At 45.4% G+C, this 16,009-nt stretch overlaps 1 protein-coding gene across 1 annotated transcript in view; it reads right to left on the bottom strand.

Moving 5' to 3' along the window:
- LOC139306806 (Krueppel-like factor 7) overlaps positions 1-13,594 on the bottom strand; it is a 31,735-nt gene extending 18,141 nt beyond the window's left edge. The window contains exon 1 of the mRNA XM_070930759.1: positions 13,415-13,594. Within this exon, the coding sequence (XP_070786860.1) occupies positions 13,415-13,516 (102 nt within the window). The 5' untranslated portion in view covers positions 13,517-13,594. The remainder of the gene's footprint in view (positions 1-13,414) is intronic.
- Positions 13,595-16,009: the final 2,415 nt, after the last annotated feature.

Here is a 16,009-nt window from a genome sequence, read left to right as displayed (position 1 = left end):
TGTTTGGATGGATGCGCTAATAGACACTTAGAGGCACTTGAAACAGTATTCAGGCAGCACATTCAATTTTGTTTTGTTGGACTTAATGCTTATATTTGCATTTAAGGCATTTAAGCTGTCATTTTAATTCAGTGTTCTGTCTTTAGCGCATTGCTCCTGGACATGTGAATTGAACCTCTGATTGTTTCTTTTGCAGAAAAGTATGAGGTTCAGTTTGAGGCAAGACATCTCCCCACTAAGCCCTCAGATAGTGGAGGTTTACGCGACACGTGGATGTGTGTGTTTGTGTGTGATGGGGGATCTTCAAAGTACCTTTCATCTCGCAGGAAAGCAACAATGATGGAGCACTCAGAGCGCAAAAAAACTGGTGACCTCTGCCTAATGGAGCAGAAAGACATTTCCCAATGCTTTCTCTGAGCAGACACAACAGAAGGCACACATCCACATCATCCCCGACACAAGGGACCTCGCCTCCGTCTGCCCGTAACGCAACATGGACGCCAATATGAAGAACTCCTTTGCAAAATGAGATTAAGTACTTGGTAAAACAAAGTGATACCAGTGACAAAATCACCGCAAGCTCCACTCGGTAGCTGTCCTGAAAGTGGAAATAAAATGGAAATCTGAACGTCTACATTTCCATGACAACTGGTTAACGTCAAAACTATAAAAAGAAAATGGACAAAAATGCACAAATTCAGTGCTTCTAGCTTCCCAACTAAGTGGACATGCTGCTTTTCTCCTCTTTATATAACTGCAAATTGAATATCTTCTGGTTTTGTATGTTGGTCGGACAAAATCTGAAGCAATTTGCAGATGCTGTATTGAGCTGTAAGAACTTGAGACGAGCATTTTTTCCACTATTTTCTAAATTGAATTCAGTTAATCCAAATAGAAATAACTGATAATGAAATAATTAAATTCAACATTAGCTGCAGCCCTACATTTTTGACAAGCTAGATCTAAACTGCAGACACGTTTAATGAAATTAACATTTTGGGACATGTTCGCTTACTTGACGTCTTCCTCCGTCCGAGATTACCAGGCAACCAGCTGAGACAGGCTAGGAATCCCCCCGTTACAGATTAAACAAACAAGATATAAGGTGTTAATTCATGAGCTTTGTGGGGTGCTGGTAGGTGGATTTTGTTACCTTTGGACAGGCTAGCAGTTTCCCCCTGTTTCCAGTCTTTATGCTAAGCTAAGCTAACGTCGCCTGACTCCATATATTAGAGCGGTATCTTCTAAACTCTTGCAAGCGTCAAGAATCTGTATGTATGTGGCAAGATGACACACGACTATTTGTGTTCTCAGTACATACATTTGCTCCAGTATTTCAGCACTACAATAAAAAAACTGCTGTCATATTCGGATAATCCATCTTTCAAGCTGCGCGTGTATCCTCTGAATGCAGAAAGTAGCTCGGCAAGTAAACAGATTGAACTTGCGAAGATCTGCCGACCTTGAGAGTGATACAGGCATTATTAAGAGGTCTTAGGCTCAGGATACAACAAGTGCACTGCATATAAAGACCTCTGCTGCTCCATCTAAATAGCTTGTGACAAAGTGTGGAAAATGTCTTTGTTCTGGTATTAAGTCGAGGATGGGAGAGGTGAGGGTGAAATAGGATAGAGAGGAGAAGAGAGGAGGAGAGAAGAGAAGGAGCATCTTGAGAGTGAAGAAGATGAATGATGGAGAGGAGGATGAGATTGGAGTGAAGAGGAGAATAGCAGGGCATGGAGGATGGGGGAAGGAGAGGGGGGGGGGGCTATAATCCCAACGAATGGAGCCGTGTTGCACTCGCTGGGGAGGGGAACTCTGTCTCTCTTTAACTGGATTTGGGTGAGCTGCTGTTTATCGGCGTATGAGTCGCCAAGCGCTCCCTCTCAGCTGTCAAAACCATCCTAATCTAATCAGGAGACATTTCAGCCATTTGCTTTCAACGCTGCAGAGTGCAGAGTGCATATTGGACATGTTTGTGCGTGAATGAACCAGAACGTGTGTCTGTGTGTGGGTGCGTGGATGGAGGGGGTCGGTGACAACAGCGGTTTTATACCCGGGATAGCAGCTTGCGGCAGGATTTAGGGGAGTCTGCGCTCCGGATGTGGGGACCCCATTGTGTGCGGCAGGCTGGCTAATCTTCATTACCGCACACAATGACGGGGCAAGAGAATGGGGCCTTGGCTGCAAAAGGCACGGAGAAACAAAAGAGCGGCGAGCAGCGAAAGAGAAAGAGAGGAGGGGAGGAGGGCCGAAAATAACAGAGGGGAGAGGAGAGAGGGGAGAGATAAAGGGAACAGTGAAGCGGAAAAACTCTGCTTCCTCCTCATACACTGCCAGTCAGAGAGGGACGTTCGGTACCCCAATCACGTCCACAAACCGTGAAGTGCAACTGTGGCGCCGTGTCCGCACTGATAAGAGCTGAATGGTTTGTTCTTACATGCTTCTCAGCGGCTGAATAAGACGCCACCTCTGTTTGTAGCCAGTCGTCTCGTCTGTGTTTACGCTGCTTCTGCTGTGCAGGTTGTTGTGTAACAGTTAACTTGTCGGGCAGGGCCACAGTTTCAGGCTTTGTCACTCATTACAACACCAAACCTCAGGGTTAGCTAAGAAGCAAAAGCGTGTGTGTGTGTGTGTGTGTGTCGCAAGCAAGAAAACAAGCATGAGCAGCGAAAGCAGGTCAGTGGCACAGTCTCGCAAGGCCAAGGTGGATTAGCTCAGGGTCGCAGACGTGTTGGAGAGTGTCTTTCTGGAGTCTGTGCAGTTACGCAAGAATGTGTACATCCCGGTGACTCTATGTGCATCCGAGGCCGTGCAAACAGGAGGTGGGGCACTGTCGTTCCGTCTTTATTCCCACGGCAATGCTTTCAAAACAAACCTGAGCGACAAAGATTAGCCCAAGCTGCTTAAAATATTGAAAGACGTCTCCTCGCCACCGCTACTGCTGTGGGCTCTCCTCCAAGAGATAGGGTGGAGAGAGAGACAGAGACAGAGAGAGAGCGAGAGAGAGAGAGAGCGCATGTGAGTTTAGGTTTGGGCGAGGATGGGCGGAGGCAGCACGGCAGGCTGAACCTGCTCACCCTTCTGTGTCGAGCGGCTGGCTTTTCAGCGGGAAGCGTAAGCGGAGTGCGAGGACTTTTCACCCCAATTTCCTCCTGACAATGTACGGCTGCTCAGCGGAGAGGCGAGGAGAGCGGTTAGATGCACTAAGAAAGGTGTTAGGAACTCATTGACTTTGGCTTTTAGCTCTATGTGTGTGTGTGTGTTTTCACTGCTGCCCCACAAGAAGAGCATTCAGTTTGAAAGAAGCGGGTGATTGCAGGGCAAAGGGTGAAGCCCAGAATAAGGGCTGCGTTAAGATTTGGGGTTAAAGTTTAAAAGGCTGGCAAATTAACGCCGTTTTAAATTAATTGGAGTTCACGACAGTTACAGTGAAACGTGCAACACAAGAACAAGTGTTTGTGCGCATGAGGACACACACACACACACACACACACACACACACACCACCTGCTCCTCTGATTATTCGAGAGAAAACAGCCACTTTTCTTCTTCATGCACACACAGGCGTAAACACACACACACACACACATAAACCCAATAAACTCTGTCTGTGAAGCTCTCTCAGTCTCTTTCTCGCTTATACACACATACACACACACACCAATGAAAATTATTGATGTGCTCTCTTATAAAACAGTGGCTGCTCCCTGAAGTATTCCTGGCAACATCACAGGCTGAAAATAGCTGCCGACCCAAATAACTTTCCCCGCCGGAACGACGAAGGAGCCAGACCACAGCCACCGGCGACTGGCTTTACTAATTGGCATCATTTTACAATGAAATAATATCTGGGGCAAAAGACGGAATAACACATAGCAGTAAACTGGTGAGCAGGAGGATGTGCTGTCTAGCCACACAAGCGGGGAGTGATTTGAGGAAGGGAGGGTTGTGGTGGTGGGGGGGGGGGAGGACGGGGATGCCTTCCTTCTTGTTAGCATAAGTTATCAAATTCTCTTCCCTGAAAATACGCAAGGGGGAATTGGGTGGTGAAACATTTATGTGACACGATCAGTTTAGTTAAAAGATGGGAAAAACATCCACAGCAGGGGGTCTTAAATGTTTTTAAGTCACAAACTGGTATTTGCTGAGATTTGTACCACAGATCCCCAGATGGATAGTTTGTTTTAATTGATTTTGCATTGAATGATAGAATTTATTGCATTTAACATGAGATAATATTGAGAACTTTGAATACATGTAGATTCTCTTACTGGGATAAGTTATAGTGACTTTTGTTAAAAACCCCTCACACACCAGCCATATTCACACATATTTGGATGAGCACACACATGTCAATGCAAACATCTTCCTATCAAGTCACTTTTGTCTGTCAATGAGTCCTTAAAGTCTTTTCAGGAAGAATATTTAAACTTGTTTCCAATGAAAATCAACTTGTTTCAGGTATTTTCTAAGAATCGAGTTTAAATTTGCTTGATTTTAGTCACATTCTGTCTTGTTCCACAACAAAACAAGTTGATTTATATGGGAAACAAGTTAGTATATTAGTAATTTAGTAGCATTCATACTTGAATGGAAGATTTGTTTGATTTGTGTTTGTTTTTAAGAGCTAGTTTCTTGTTTCCAGGACTTAATTACAAACAAACTGACTTGATAATGAGATTTTATGCACAGATTACCATCTTTTCCCTCCAAAAAATCCCCTTTTCAGGGACAAAAACAAACACTTTTTGCATCCTGAGTTGTTTCGAAATGGCCCAAGGCCCTGAGCTCAGGTCAGCCCACAAGACACCAACAAAAATCCCAGTTTAGACCAAAATATCAAAATCACCAGCACTGTAAAACATATCCCGTGAACTGCATACACACACACACTCACATGCAAGTCCTGTGCATACAGGGAAAGAGAGAGGGAGGAAGGCATAAACACAGATGTCTTTTGGCAGCCCAAATCTTAATTAGCACCAGGAGATTCATCTAATCAAAGGGTTGCCATCCCATCATTAAGGCTAAAACACACAGTGCTCTCCTCACATACCAGAACAGAACAATGGGAAGCAGAGGTACGCTGTCACGCTGATGAATGGCTCTTCCCACAGGTCTCATTAAATCACAGAAGGGCACTTCCCAGGCCGTTCGAAGAGTTAAGCAGTGTGCAAAATCTTCTCACCCTCTCTGTCTGTCTACTTTGACACTTACACAGCCGCTTTTTTCTCAAGGCTGCATGTCAAAATAATATTTTCCTTAGTGAAAAACTGTGCTTTCAGGATTTGACATATAGGCTAATCCCAATTCAAGCTGAATCTGCCGGGTTTTGAGGATGCGAGTCGTATCTTATTCAGACAACTTAGCCCTGCAGGGGCTTGGAATGACTGAAACTACATGACGTACCTAGTTGGCTGAAGATACCAGTGTCTTTAGGGTAATGTGGGACCCAGTTTAATCTTCCAGTGAATTTAACATCAGCTGCTGACAATAGAAAACATCCTTTATCTGTTTCTGACCACCCACCGGAGTCCTCACCCCTGGTTTCAAATACATTTACTATGAGATTAAGATTAAAGCTTGATCTCGTAGGAAATGCACATTTTTTGTGCCAAAAGAAATAGGAATTTAAAATAGGGCCCTAAAAACCTCAGATTTACATGTTTGGAAATCTGATCAATTGCAAATTTCATCTAGTTTTAATACCTTAAATATTTTATTTATACTAATTGACACACAAAAACCGTACCTAGTCATTTTCCATCAGTTTCAAGGGATATGGTACATTTTTGCCTTTCATATAACAGCATATCAACTAACATGTAAATAAACTAAACCATGACAGAGTGACGATGGAGGAGGAGACAGAAAGACAAAGAGATGAAAGTAGGAAAGAGAAATGAAAGAAGAGAAGCAGGACGAGGAATGTTTGGAGAAAAGGTAAATGGAAGAGGGGAGGAAAAAGGCCACTGGCCAACCAGGCGGCAGCTTTGGAGCAGCGAGCCACAGCAGGTGGAAAAACACCACTGGCTTTGCATGTTGGCCAACCGCAGCTGAGTGTTGAGGCTCGCATGCAAAGCGCACACACACACGTGACTACAGAGACAAAGACACAAAAACTTGCTGTCTCTTACATAGTATAAAGTCCCCTAACCCCCCCCCCTCAAAGCCTGGCATTGTTACGTCTTTACTGGAACATCAAGCCAAGATAACATCCTTTTACAAGACTTTTACAAAAGCACACTCTCCTACAAAGTCAACAAGGCCTGTGTTGGCGACTCAGCTGTGATCTTCACCAGTGACTCTTCTGCTTTATAAACTATCCAACCGGGTTCAGAGCGTGCCGCGTCCTTGCGGCTGTCACCACCAAGAGCTTAGGGCCGTGATTGATGACTGGCTTCGGATGACAACAACAAGCAGCGGTGTTTACTCAGGGCAAATTGCCCTTGTCTCTTTCCACCTTCCATCTCTTTCTCCCCCTTTCTCTCGCTCAATCTTTGGAGAGAAATGGTCCACATGGCTGGATCTCTGGTTTCTGGATGGCTAGGAGTCCCTCGGGGTGGGATTAGCCTCCCAGACTGACAGCTAAACAAACAAATAGGCCAAAGCCGGTCTTCCTGCTTGCCAAGGCTGCCTAGCAACAGGTAGGCAGTAAAAGGGGATGCAACGCTTGGTATGTCACAGCCAGTGATGGCTTTAAAATGCCTGGACATAGTGCGAATGTGAGGCCATTATTAAAGCCAATGGATTTACAAATATGTGAGCAAGCTGGAAGATTAAACACACTGTGGTCCAAGTAGGAAGATAGGGAGGAAGTAACCAAGGCAACCAGCTGTCACATGATGCCTTTACGTACTTAAAGGCCTTTTGCATAATGAATGATTCATGGCAATTATTTCACACGTCATTTAAAACACATATCGCTGAATGAAACTATACATACAGCAATGTCAAGTTTGTCAACAATGACGAATAACCTCACTGTTTACCTCCAAGATACTGTACAGTCACTTCAAGATCAGATCACATGTTCTCATCAACAAGACAACAAGAAATCACTACACCCAGACAAGAAATAGTCCCGCACATAACCCCCCCTGTAGAATAACAAATTGCTTTTTTGCATGGATTAAACAAAGAAGACTTGTTAATGGGTGTGTGAGTCTGGCTAGCTCCCTTTTCCCCCTGCTTCCATTCTTTATGCTAAGCTAAGCTAACGTTCATCTGACTTTAGCGTTACGCTTAATGGACAGATTTGAGAGTGGAATCGATCATCTCATCTAACTAGGGAACAAATGTACTTCCCAAAATGTCGAGCTATTCTTTTCAGTCTATTATTTACATGACAAAAAGTCAAACAGGCGTTTGTTTGCCAGCTGATATTAAGAGTGGCTTATCTCAAATGTGGGGCTTGCGTGTTCAGACTGATTCACCACCAGCTTGTCTTCTTGTGTTGGGAGTTTGCCTCAAATTTGTGTTAGATGTAAATACTTTTGGTGCAACGATCCCACCAGCCGCTTCGTGCTGTTTATTTGTGACACGCTGTTTAAAGGAGCATTTATTCAGCGTTGTGCCACATTTTGATGGCGTAACTCTCTCTTGAGTGCAACTTTTTTTGCAGAGAGACTTTAACTGGGGGGGTTAGAGCAGGGCAAATCAAACAAGGCAGCTGTGACTTGGTCTTCTCCGAATTTGCCAAAGAGAAACAGAGCAAGAGAGTCACGAGATAAAGGGGGAGAGAGAGTCGGTGGTGATTCCAAAGCATAAAACGAGTGCCTGAGACTTCTCTTCCTTCTCTTCCTTTCTCTTTTCTCCCTGCGGTTGCCAAGCCGGATGGCAGCAGCGAAGCATGTCGGATCACTGTAAGGTGCTGTAACGGCTTCCCGATTTCGCCTCAAATGATGTGAAAGTCATTGCCAAGCCATGTGTGCTGGTGTGAGGCGAAAAAAATGACTGGCTCCTCTTCTCACTGTTAATCAAACCTGGGGTGGCAGAGCGTTTTGCAGACGGAAGCCATACATAAAGATGTGCTTGTTCACCACGCTCCCTCTCACTCCCCCCTCTCCCTTCGCCTCCCCCCTTTGCTGCCTTTTTTCTTCTACACCACCTCCTCTGCCTCTCACCCCTCTCCCTCTATCTCTGACGGGCCAGTCACCAGAGCGTCAGACAAATGAATACTTCCTCCGCCGTCCTCTCTTTCATCAGCGCTTCCAACCTTTTCATCAACGCCCATAAAGCAGTAGCAGGCACCTATCACTGGCAATCGCCTCTCAGCTGCCTGAGTGATGAGACAGAGGTGGCAGAGTTCACTAAGCGCTCTTATGGCAGAATGGATGTTACTGGGTCAGGGGGTCGCTCGCACATCTCATTACACAACATACACAAACCTGTGCACCTGCATGTGAGGATGTGTGCACACACTGAAAAGACAATATCCTGCAAAATGAAGGTAAAAAGACAACATTGGGCCTGCATGTACGCAGACAAACAAACCTGTGCACCTGTTTCTGTTTTTTTTTTCCTGCCCCGTAAACAGACACGCATCTTTCCTTAGAATCGATGCATTGAGTAATAACCTTGTGGCTGGAAACACTTAGAAGCGTCCAGCAGAGATGCTGCATTGTGCACCGGCGCACAAAGGCTTCCTTTCATGCCTCGGTGCGTCACGGGCCGGGCCATGTCAAATAGATTCTATGTGGCATCCATCTTCAAGATCTTCTGACTGCTATCGGGTTAGAGGCGAGCAAAACAACGCTGCGAGAAATCAATTTCATATCCGACATCTGAGCGTCATGAGGTAGCACGGGCTCGTCGGAACACTTCGAGGATGTCTGGAAATTAACTGCAGCTATAAAAGGCTACTGGAGTATTATATGAATAAAACAAACTGTTAGGAATGACTGCTCTCCTGTCTGGAACTTTTCTACCTTCCATCACACTGTAAGAGGTTTTGTGCAAACTGGACCCGACGTCAGATAAACTAAAAGGGAATTAACTAAATTTCTCTTTGCAGAGCATCCAAACTTGATTTCAGGAATTCCACGTCTCATACCTGCAGTTGATGTGACATTTTAATAAAGCTACAGGCGTGGAGCGAAGACACTACCAGGAGCTCTTTCGAGACAAATGAGATTAAGTCCCAGTTTGTCCTTCCTCCTCCTCCTGCTCGCAGGATACTGAACTGTGCCCGTTACAGGATTGATTTAATTTTAATTTGCATAAAATTACATCAAATAGCAGCGAGTAAAAGGTCACAGAGGAGATTGAGGTGTGTTTTTTAACTCGTTGCTTTATTTTAGCTTCCTACCTGGACAGGAAATGCATGACTCAGACATCTAAACTCACTCCTTCTCGTTGCTGGTGCTTTGCAAACCAAAGAAGAGTGACTTGGGGAGCATTGTTACCTGGCAGCCACTGTGTTGCAACAGAACGGAGAAGTGTACGGCGAGAGGGAAACGCAGTCCTGAGCTTACACAACAGCCCTGCAGAGATCAAAAATCCATACTGTGCTAATTCTATAAGAGGAAAGCAGGGAGAGAAAAAAGAAAGAGAGCATGGAGGAACAAGGGATGGAGGAAGATGTAGACAGGAAGGAGGGGGCCAGTTGGCTGCGCTCCCCAGCATGCCTGCTGTGTGTGAGAAAGCAGCTGTGGCCTACTGAGGATTACATAACACACTGAGACGCCGGCGTGCACGTACGCAGACATGCACAGAGCAGCGTATGGATGCATATGGATCTTCACAGTTTCGCTGCAGACTCTTTGCTCTATCTTTTCTTTCTTTCTATCATCATGATCTCTGTAGAGGCTGAGAAGAGGGGCCACCATGCTGATCCACCTCTCCGGCCCTGACCGCAGCTTCGACAACCCAGTAAGGAGTGACCCTCCCCTTGGAGGCCTCAGCTAAAACACAAAACAACTCCATTTATCTGCATTCTTCCTCCGGTTCCTCGGGACACCATGCCTCTGTACCCTCTTCTTCTCGTCTATCTGCATGTGTTTGTCGCTCCTGGGGGGGGTTCGAGCCCACCGGACTGTGAAATGCGAAACCCTGCAGCGGGGAGAATGTGCGTGCTCTGCAACTTCCTACACCTCTACTCCACCCCCCCCCCCCCCCCCCCCCCTCAGACGGGGCTGCTGCTGCTGCTGCCTGGGACATGTGCGTGTTATCAAGTCGCAAGCAAGAAGTGGATGTAAGTGGATGCATCTGAGCATGCGGGCTTGCATATGGCGGTCGCGTCAGAGTGCCCCGCTGCCTTCCACATTTAGAAACACCGAAGCCATGTGCAATCTGTCCACAGCCACATATAGAAGCCCATAATGCACCGTGCAGCAACATACAGACATTTCGCTTGGCTAGGCATCAGGCACTCAGTCTACATGTGTGGTGTGTGTGTGTGTGTTGAGTCCCTAAGGGATAATATATGTGTTGGAGGGTGGAGTGTGTGCTGAGGTCAATGACAGACAGCCATTTGTGGTGTCCTGTTACGTCCTACCCATCAGGGTCAAGTGCCATGGATGAGGGCACGTCATCAGCAGAGCCTGACGGCGGCTTGAAAAATCTATCATATCAGCCTGAAATTCATTCCAGATGTTTTGTCTTTTATGTGTTAGCATGTGAATGCTCCAAACATGCTGACAAACGTCTGACAGTAGAGTGCGTATGCCAGTTTACAAAAGAGCCTAACATGCCCTGGAAAGTGCAGCCAAGATAACAAGCAATTTCTGTTGGTATAAAGATGCAAAATAACACATGTACACTTTGCTTTGAGGAAAACTGGGTTCCACATATAATGAGTAAGTTATGACTGGCTCTGCTTGTTCCAAATCCAGCTCAGCCCTGCTGTTTGTTCCAACTCTGAACAACCAACTGTACTGGGATTTGGAAGCGAGACAGCACAGTTCAGTTTGGCACTATTTGGTTCAATAATGGAACAAATAGCAGCCTCAAATCTAGACCTCCGAAACACTTTCCTCCTTTTCTGCTCCCCATCCCCCTATAACCGCCTGAATCATGCCTCACAGACACCAACAGGGGACACAGTCATCATTCTTGCCATCGCATCTCAGGGAGCCATTTAGGGGCCGACTACAACGGCCTCCTATCTCACCATCAGACCCCATAAAAGCATCAAATTCTAAATTGTGCCTGGAATACAGAGGGGATTGCTCAAACCGCCGGTCTCGGCTGGAGACAGAGCTTTTAAGGCGAGCCACAACTCATAATTCATGTATTCAGGAGGGCTCGGTGGCATCTTCATGTCGCTACAATGAACATGAGGATCGCTTTGCCAAGAACATCTCTTTGCTGCGAGGGGGAGAGAGGGGGTTTCAAAGTGTGGGGCAAGTCATAATCCTTGAGCTCACACGGACACAATGCAATCTTCTTATCCCAAATAAAGCTTGTTTTCCAAAACAACATCTTTGATATTTACTCCAGCGATTCGTGAAGGGACACAAGACTCCAAATGCTTTGAGTAAAAGCCTGCAAATCTGCAGAAAGAGTGTTTTTAAACTCTATGAATGATACATTTTTCCTATTTTGAATCAAAAAATAATAATCTTCATGCGAGGCAATGAAATGAAATCTACACTTTTTAACTAGCAAAGGTGGCTGAAGGGGCATGAAGCGCGTCAGCTTTCATCTGCGGGTGATGCAGATCTATAGATGCTATCAGGGGAGAAACCTGTGACATTTCATTTTTTGAAAAGTCGATCAGTTCATCCCATGCTGAAGCCAGCTTCAATGGAAGAGTATATCTCTCAAATCAGATATCCCAGGAGTAACAAAAATGACATTTTCTCTCAACACACACTATATGCAGCAGACAGAGAGCAGATATCTACATTTAAGAGACACTGGCTGTTAAACTTCACGTCATTTTCTTTAATTCCAAAATGGACGTTGTCTCAGAGAGAAAAAGCTGCAGACAGTCAAAGAAAACTGACATTTCCAGTCTCCACAGATAAGAGCTTCCCCAGCCTTTAGCCTGCACATGCACACAGCTCTCTCTTCCATTTGCATTAGGTATTGATTTTGATATGCAGGCTGTGGGTGAGAAACAGGGAGAGACATGCACTGCATATGGCACACGTAGGCCCATGCAATTTAAAATCCACTGACAGGGAAGGCAGGGAGTTGGAGACTTGTTATGAAAAGATGCGTCGGTGGCTAACAGTAGGATGCCAATTAAGGCTGCTTGGCCACAACGAATGGATCCGCGGTCACGCACCGGTTTCTCTCTCTCCTTCTCCCTCTCCCCCTGTCACTCCCCCCTCCCTCCTCCCCCCCTTCTTACACATGGAGCAGAGAAGTGGGGAAAAAGCTGAAGCTCCTATTGCATGAACAATACCGGCATCAAATTTCCATGCAATGATTTTTTTTTTGCTCGGTCAATCAAGTGCAGCATGGAAAGCATCATCACCAGCAGCAGCAGCAGCAGCAATGCAGGTGGGCCGACGGCTGCATGGCCCTTATGTGGGCTTAGATACAGAAAATGAAGGGTTGTTTAGTAGAAGATGGTGCTAATATGCATGAAAGGGGCAAGTAAAATGAGATTATGGAAGAAAAGGTGGTGGATTAGGCTGAGAAACTCAAATGTATTCTTTAAAAAGTACCAATTTTAAGCAATTTCACACCAGAAAAGCCACTGACAGCCCAAACACACACACACACACACACACACACACACACACACACGTGTAATAATACACTCTCCACTCTGGCTGGTAAAAGAAAAGAGACGTGTGATGTGTGTGAGGGATGTAAGAGCAGTAATGGCCGTGTAAAGTGCCGGTGCGTCTCCCCACGCATCTATCACCATGTGGCCGCGTGGATCACCGTGCTCATCTCTCCATGTTCATCCTCTCAACTTGGATGGAGGAAGTGTGTGTGTGTGTGTGTGTGTGTGTGTGTTGGGGGGGTGGGCATGCAGATGACAGTTATTCTTTCCCGCACTGCCTTCGCACATTTTTTCACCACTGCATTTAAAGATGGTACAAACCCAGACATGTTAGGGTATCTATTATGGATAAGAGAGGGGACTTCTCTCCATTCAGGGGGGGTTCACAACTCAGTAATCTGAGGGATGTAGATCTATTATTCACGACCAATTCAGTCCCTATTAAGGGATCCGGATCTTCATCTTCCCAAATCGCATTTGACAGCTTTATTACGCGCCGGCGTGCGTTTGCATCTTATCCACTTTGCCATCTCTCGGAGAATTGTCAGATATATGAGTGATATAAAGCATTTCATCTCCTCGTTTTCTCCCCGAACTACACACATGCTCGCCTTGGGGGAAAAGTTGAAGCCTGCATCTCAGGCGCGTGTGAGCCCATCAGCGAGCGGACCGTGAAGCGCTGTCATGAAGGATGCACACCGGTTAGTATTGAAAGTTGAGACATACCTGCTGCCAGTTTTCCTCCAGCGAGGGCATGGCAGAGAAGTAGCCGGTGTCGTGAACGAGCTGAAGTTCCTGAAAGATACTGTGGTTCGCCAAGACATCCATGCTGACGCTCGGTGATGGAAAACAAGAACGATCCACAAGAAATATGCCTCCTTTCTTGGCTGTGTCAGACCTCTACATCCACTTCTTTCATATTAGTCCATAAGAGGAGGTTAATTGCTCAGTGTAGCGGCGGGAAATGTGGCGATTAGGGTCCCTGTACCTGCGCGCATTATCGGACTCGGTGCGTAAAAGAGACTGGAGGTGATGGAGGCTCCATGCGTATCCGTGTTGCCAAACTAGACACTGATAGGGAGCCAAACGGGGGGAGTGGCTTGGTAAACGAATGGGCGTTGTTTAGTTTGTCAATCAACTCCCCAGTTTGTCCATTTAAGGCGAATGGGCGGTTGGGGGGTTATTTGAGCGGCGGCGGAGCGCGGAGAGGCGGGGCTAGGCAGATCGAGCGCGCTGGATTGGCTCCGGTGCCACGTCACTCACGCCAAATACGGGCTCGATAGGTGAGCTATTTATGGATGGGTATATTAGATTTGGAAGAAGGTCTAAAAGGCTAGTCTGAGAGGAAAAGCCGTGGTGTAAACATCATGTGCTCACAAACAGGAGCTGGAAACAGAATTAATCGGCTGCTATATTGTTCCACAGTGTAAATATTTAATCATAATGAGATGCAGCATGAGGCATTAGACTACAGGAAAAATATATTCCTGTATTGGGACTCACAATATGCTTTAATAATGAGTTTATAGTAAACGTGTCATACTTAATGGTATTTTAATCTCCTGTAATATCACCATAATGCTGTTGCAGTGTTCCTGTGTGGTTAAATATGTGTGTGTGTGTGCACTTTCTATAATGAAGATTTAGTGTGTTTACTACATATTTTTAATGTCAGGGTAGACTCCCCCTCAAGTTGTTCACTGAGGTTAAAAGTTATATGAAATAGAGAGGCAGCAAGAGGCTTGTTATACTGACCCACACTGATAAAAATCAGCACTTCTTTTATGCTGCTGTAAGTAAAGAGGGGTGAAAAAAAGTCCAATGTGTGTGTGTGTGTGTGTGTGTGTGTGTGTGTGGGATGATAAATAAGTAGCCAAATCTTCCTCGATACGTCTTGTTTGGTGGTGTGAGTAATGCCGCTTATTCGCTCGCCCCGTGTAAGCCATCAAAATTGTACACTTCCACGCAGGCTCAATAGTATTCTCTCTCTGTCTCACACACACACACACACACACACACACACACAGTGTTGTAGAGGTCTGTAATCTCATTACAGTGCTCGGGGAAGGCTGGCCGAGGGCCCCGGCTACGCGATTTACACATGGCATTTTGGGAGGGAGAGCTGGGCTCAGACGGACGATGAAGCTCCCGCTGACATTTATCCATTTGACACAACTCACTCTGTCTCTCTCTCCTTCTGCTGCTTCTTGTTCCTGCCTCTCTCTCTCTCTCTCTCTCTCTGGTTTTCTATTTTTTTATCCTCTTTTATTCTCATCTTTCTTCCAGTCTGATACCCTTCCTCTCTTTCTGCCACTCTCCATCTATCCCTCACTTCTTCCCCATAATCCAGCACCACACTCTGTATTTCACTATCTGTGTCTCCAGCAGGAATAGACAGACTACAGAGACGTGTGACAGAAGGAAAACACATGACAGAGACATAAATGCAAACATCAACAGCTGCCATGTGCGTAGCAGAGGTCTGTCAACTGACAGAAAGAAAACAACAATCTAGCTCGTCTGCGTCCTCTTTAACCGATCTCCACACGGCTGAGTGAAGTGTAAAATATTTAACAGATAATTCCTGTTATTTTTATGCATTGTTTATGTGGCTCTATTCTTTGAGCCAACAGCGAGTGAGAAATGGTTAAACTCTCTGCTAATTGAAACCAGTTAAACCCAGTCGTCTAACACTAATAAATGTGTCCAAAATTGATCCACGTGACAAAGTCAATTTTGGTAAGCGGTGGCTGATTTTTGCTCATGTGCACGTGAACGTCACGACAGAGTACCAGGAGTTATAACACTGAAGATGAAGTTGGCTTCGTCCACGAGGGTTTCCTGTAGGTTTGAGGTTGGACAACAAAAGCTACATGTTATCTCGCTAGACGCTCTTTCAAAACCTTCCTTGCAATGCCAGGAATATAATCCTGGCAGAGAAATATGACATTTTCATTAAGAATTTAAAATGAGCCTCATCATGTGCAACGTGTCTTTATTTGTAGGATGTCTTCCTCAAGGCATGACCTCTGTGTTCTCGATGTTAGTTGTTTTGTTATTGTTGTATGGGAATAAATGAAAGTCTTATAGTTTGTCAACAGCAGAGAAAGAAGAGTATATGTACATATTTCTGTGTTTCACCACAGTCCACCGTACAGAAATCATAAACGGATTTCTACTTTTAAAGCCTGATATTAAGAGTCTTAAAATTCTTATATTTCTCAACATATAAAGCTGCATCATTATACATAAATATAACCGAATAGCCTACAAACATAACTTACAGTATAAATGTTTGCAGCAGCTTCTAAATGTTACAGC

The sequence above is a fragment of the Enoplosus armatus genome, chromosome 24 (assembly GCF_043641665.1).
Source record: "Enoplosus armatus isolate fEnoArm2 chromosome 24, fEnoArm2.hap1, whole genome shotgun sequence".
Taxonomy (NCBI): Eukaryota; Metazoa; Chordata; class Actinopteri; order Centrarchiformes; family Enoplosidae; genus Enoplosus; species Enoplosus armatus.
Note: the sequence above shows the minus strand (reverse complement) of the source record. Positions and strands in the feature narration are given on the sequence as shown.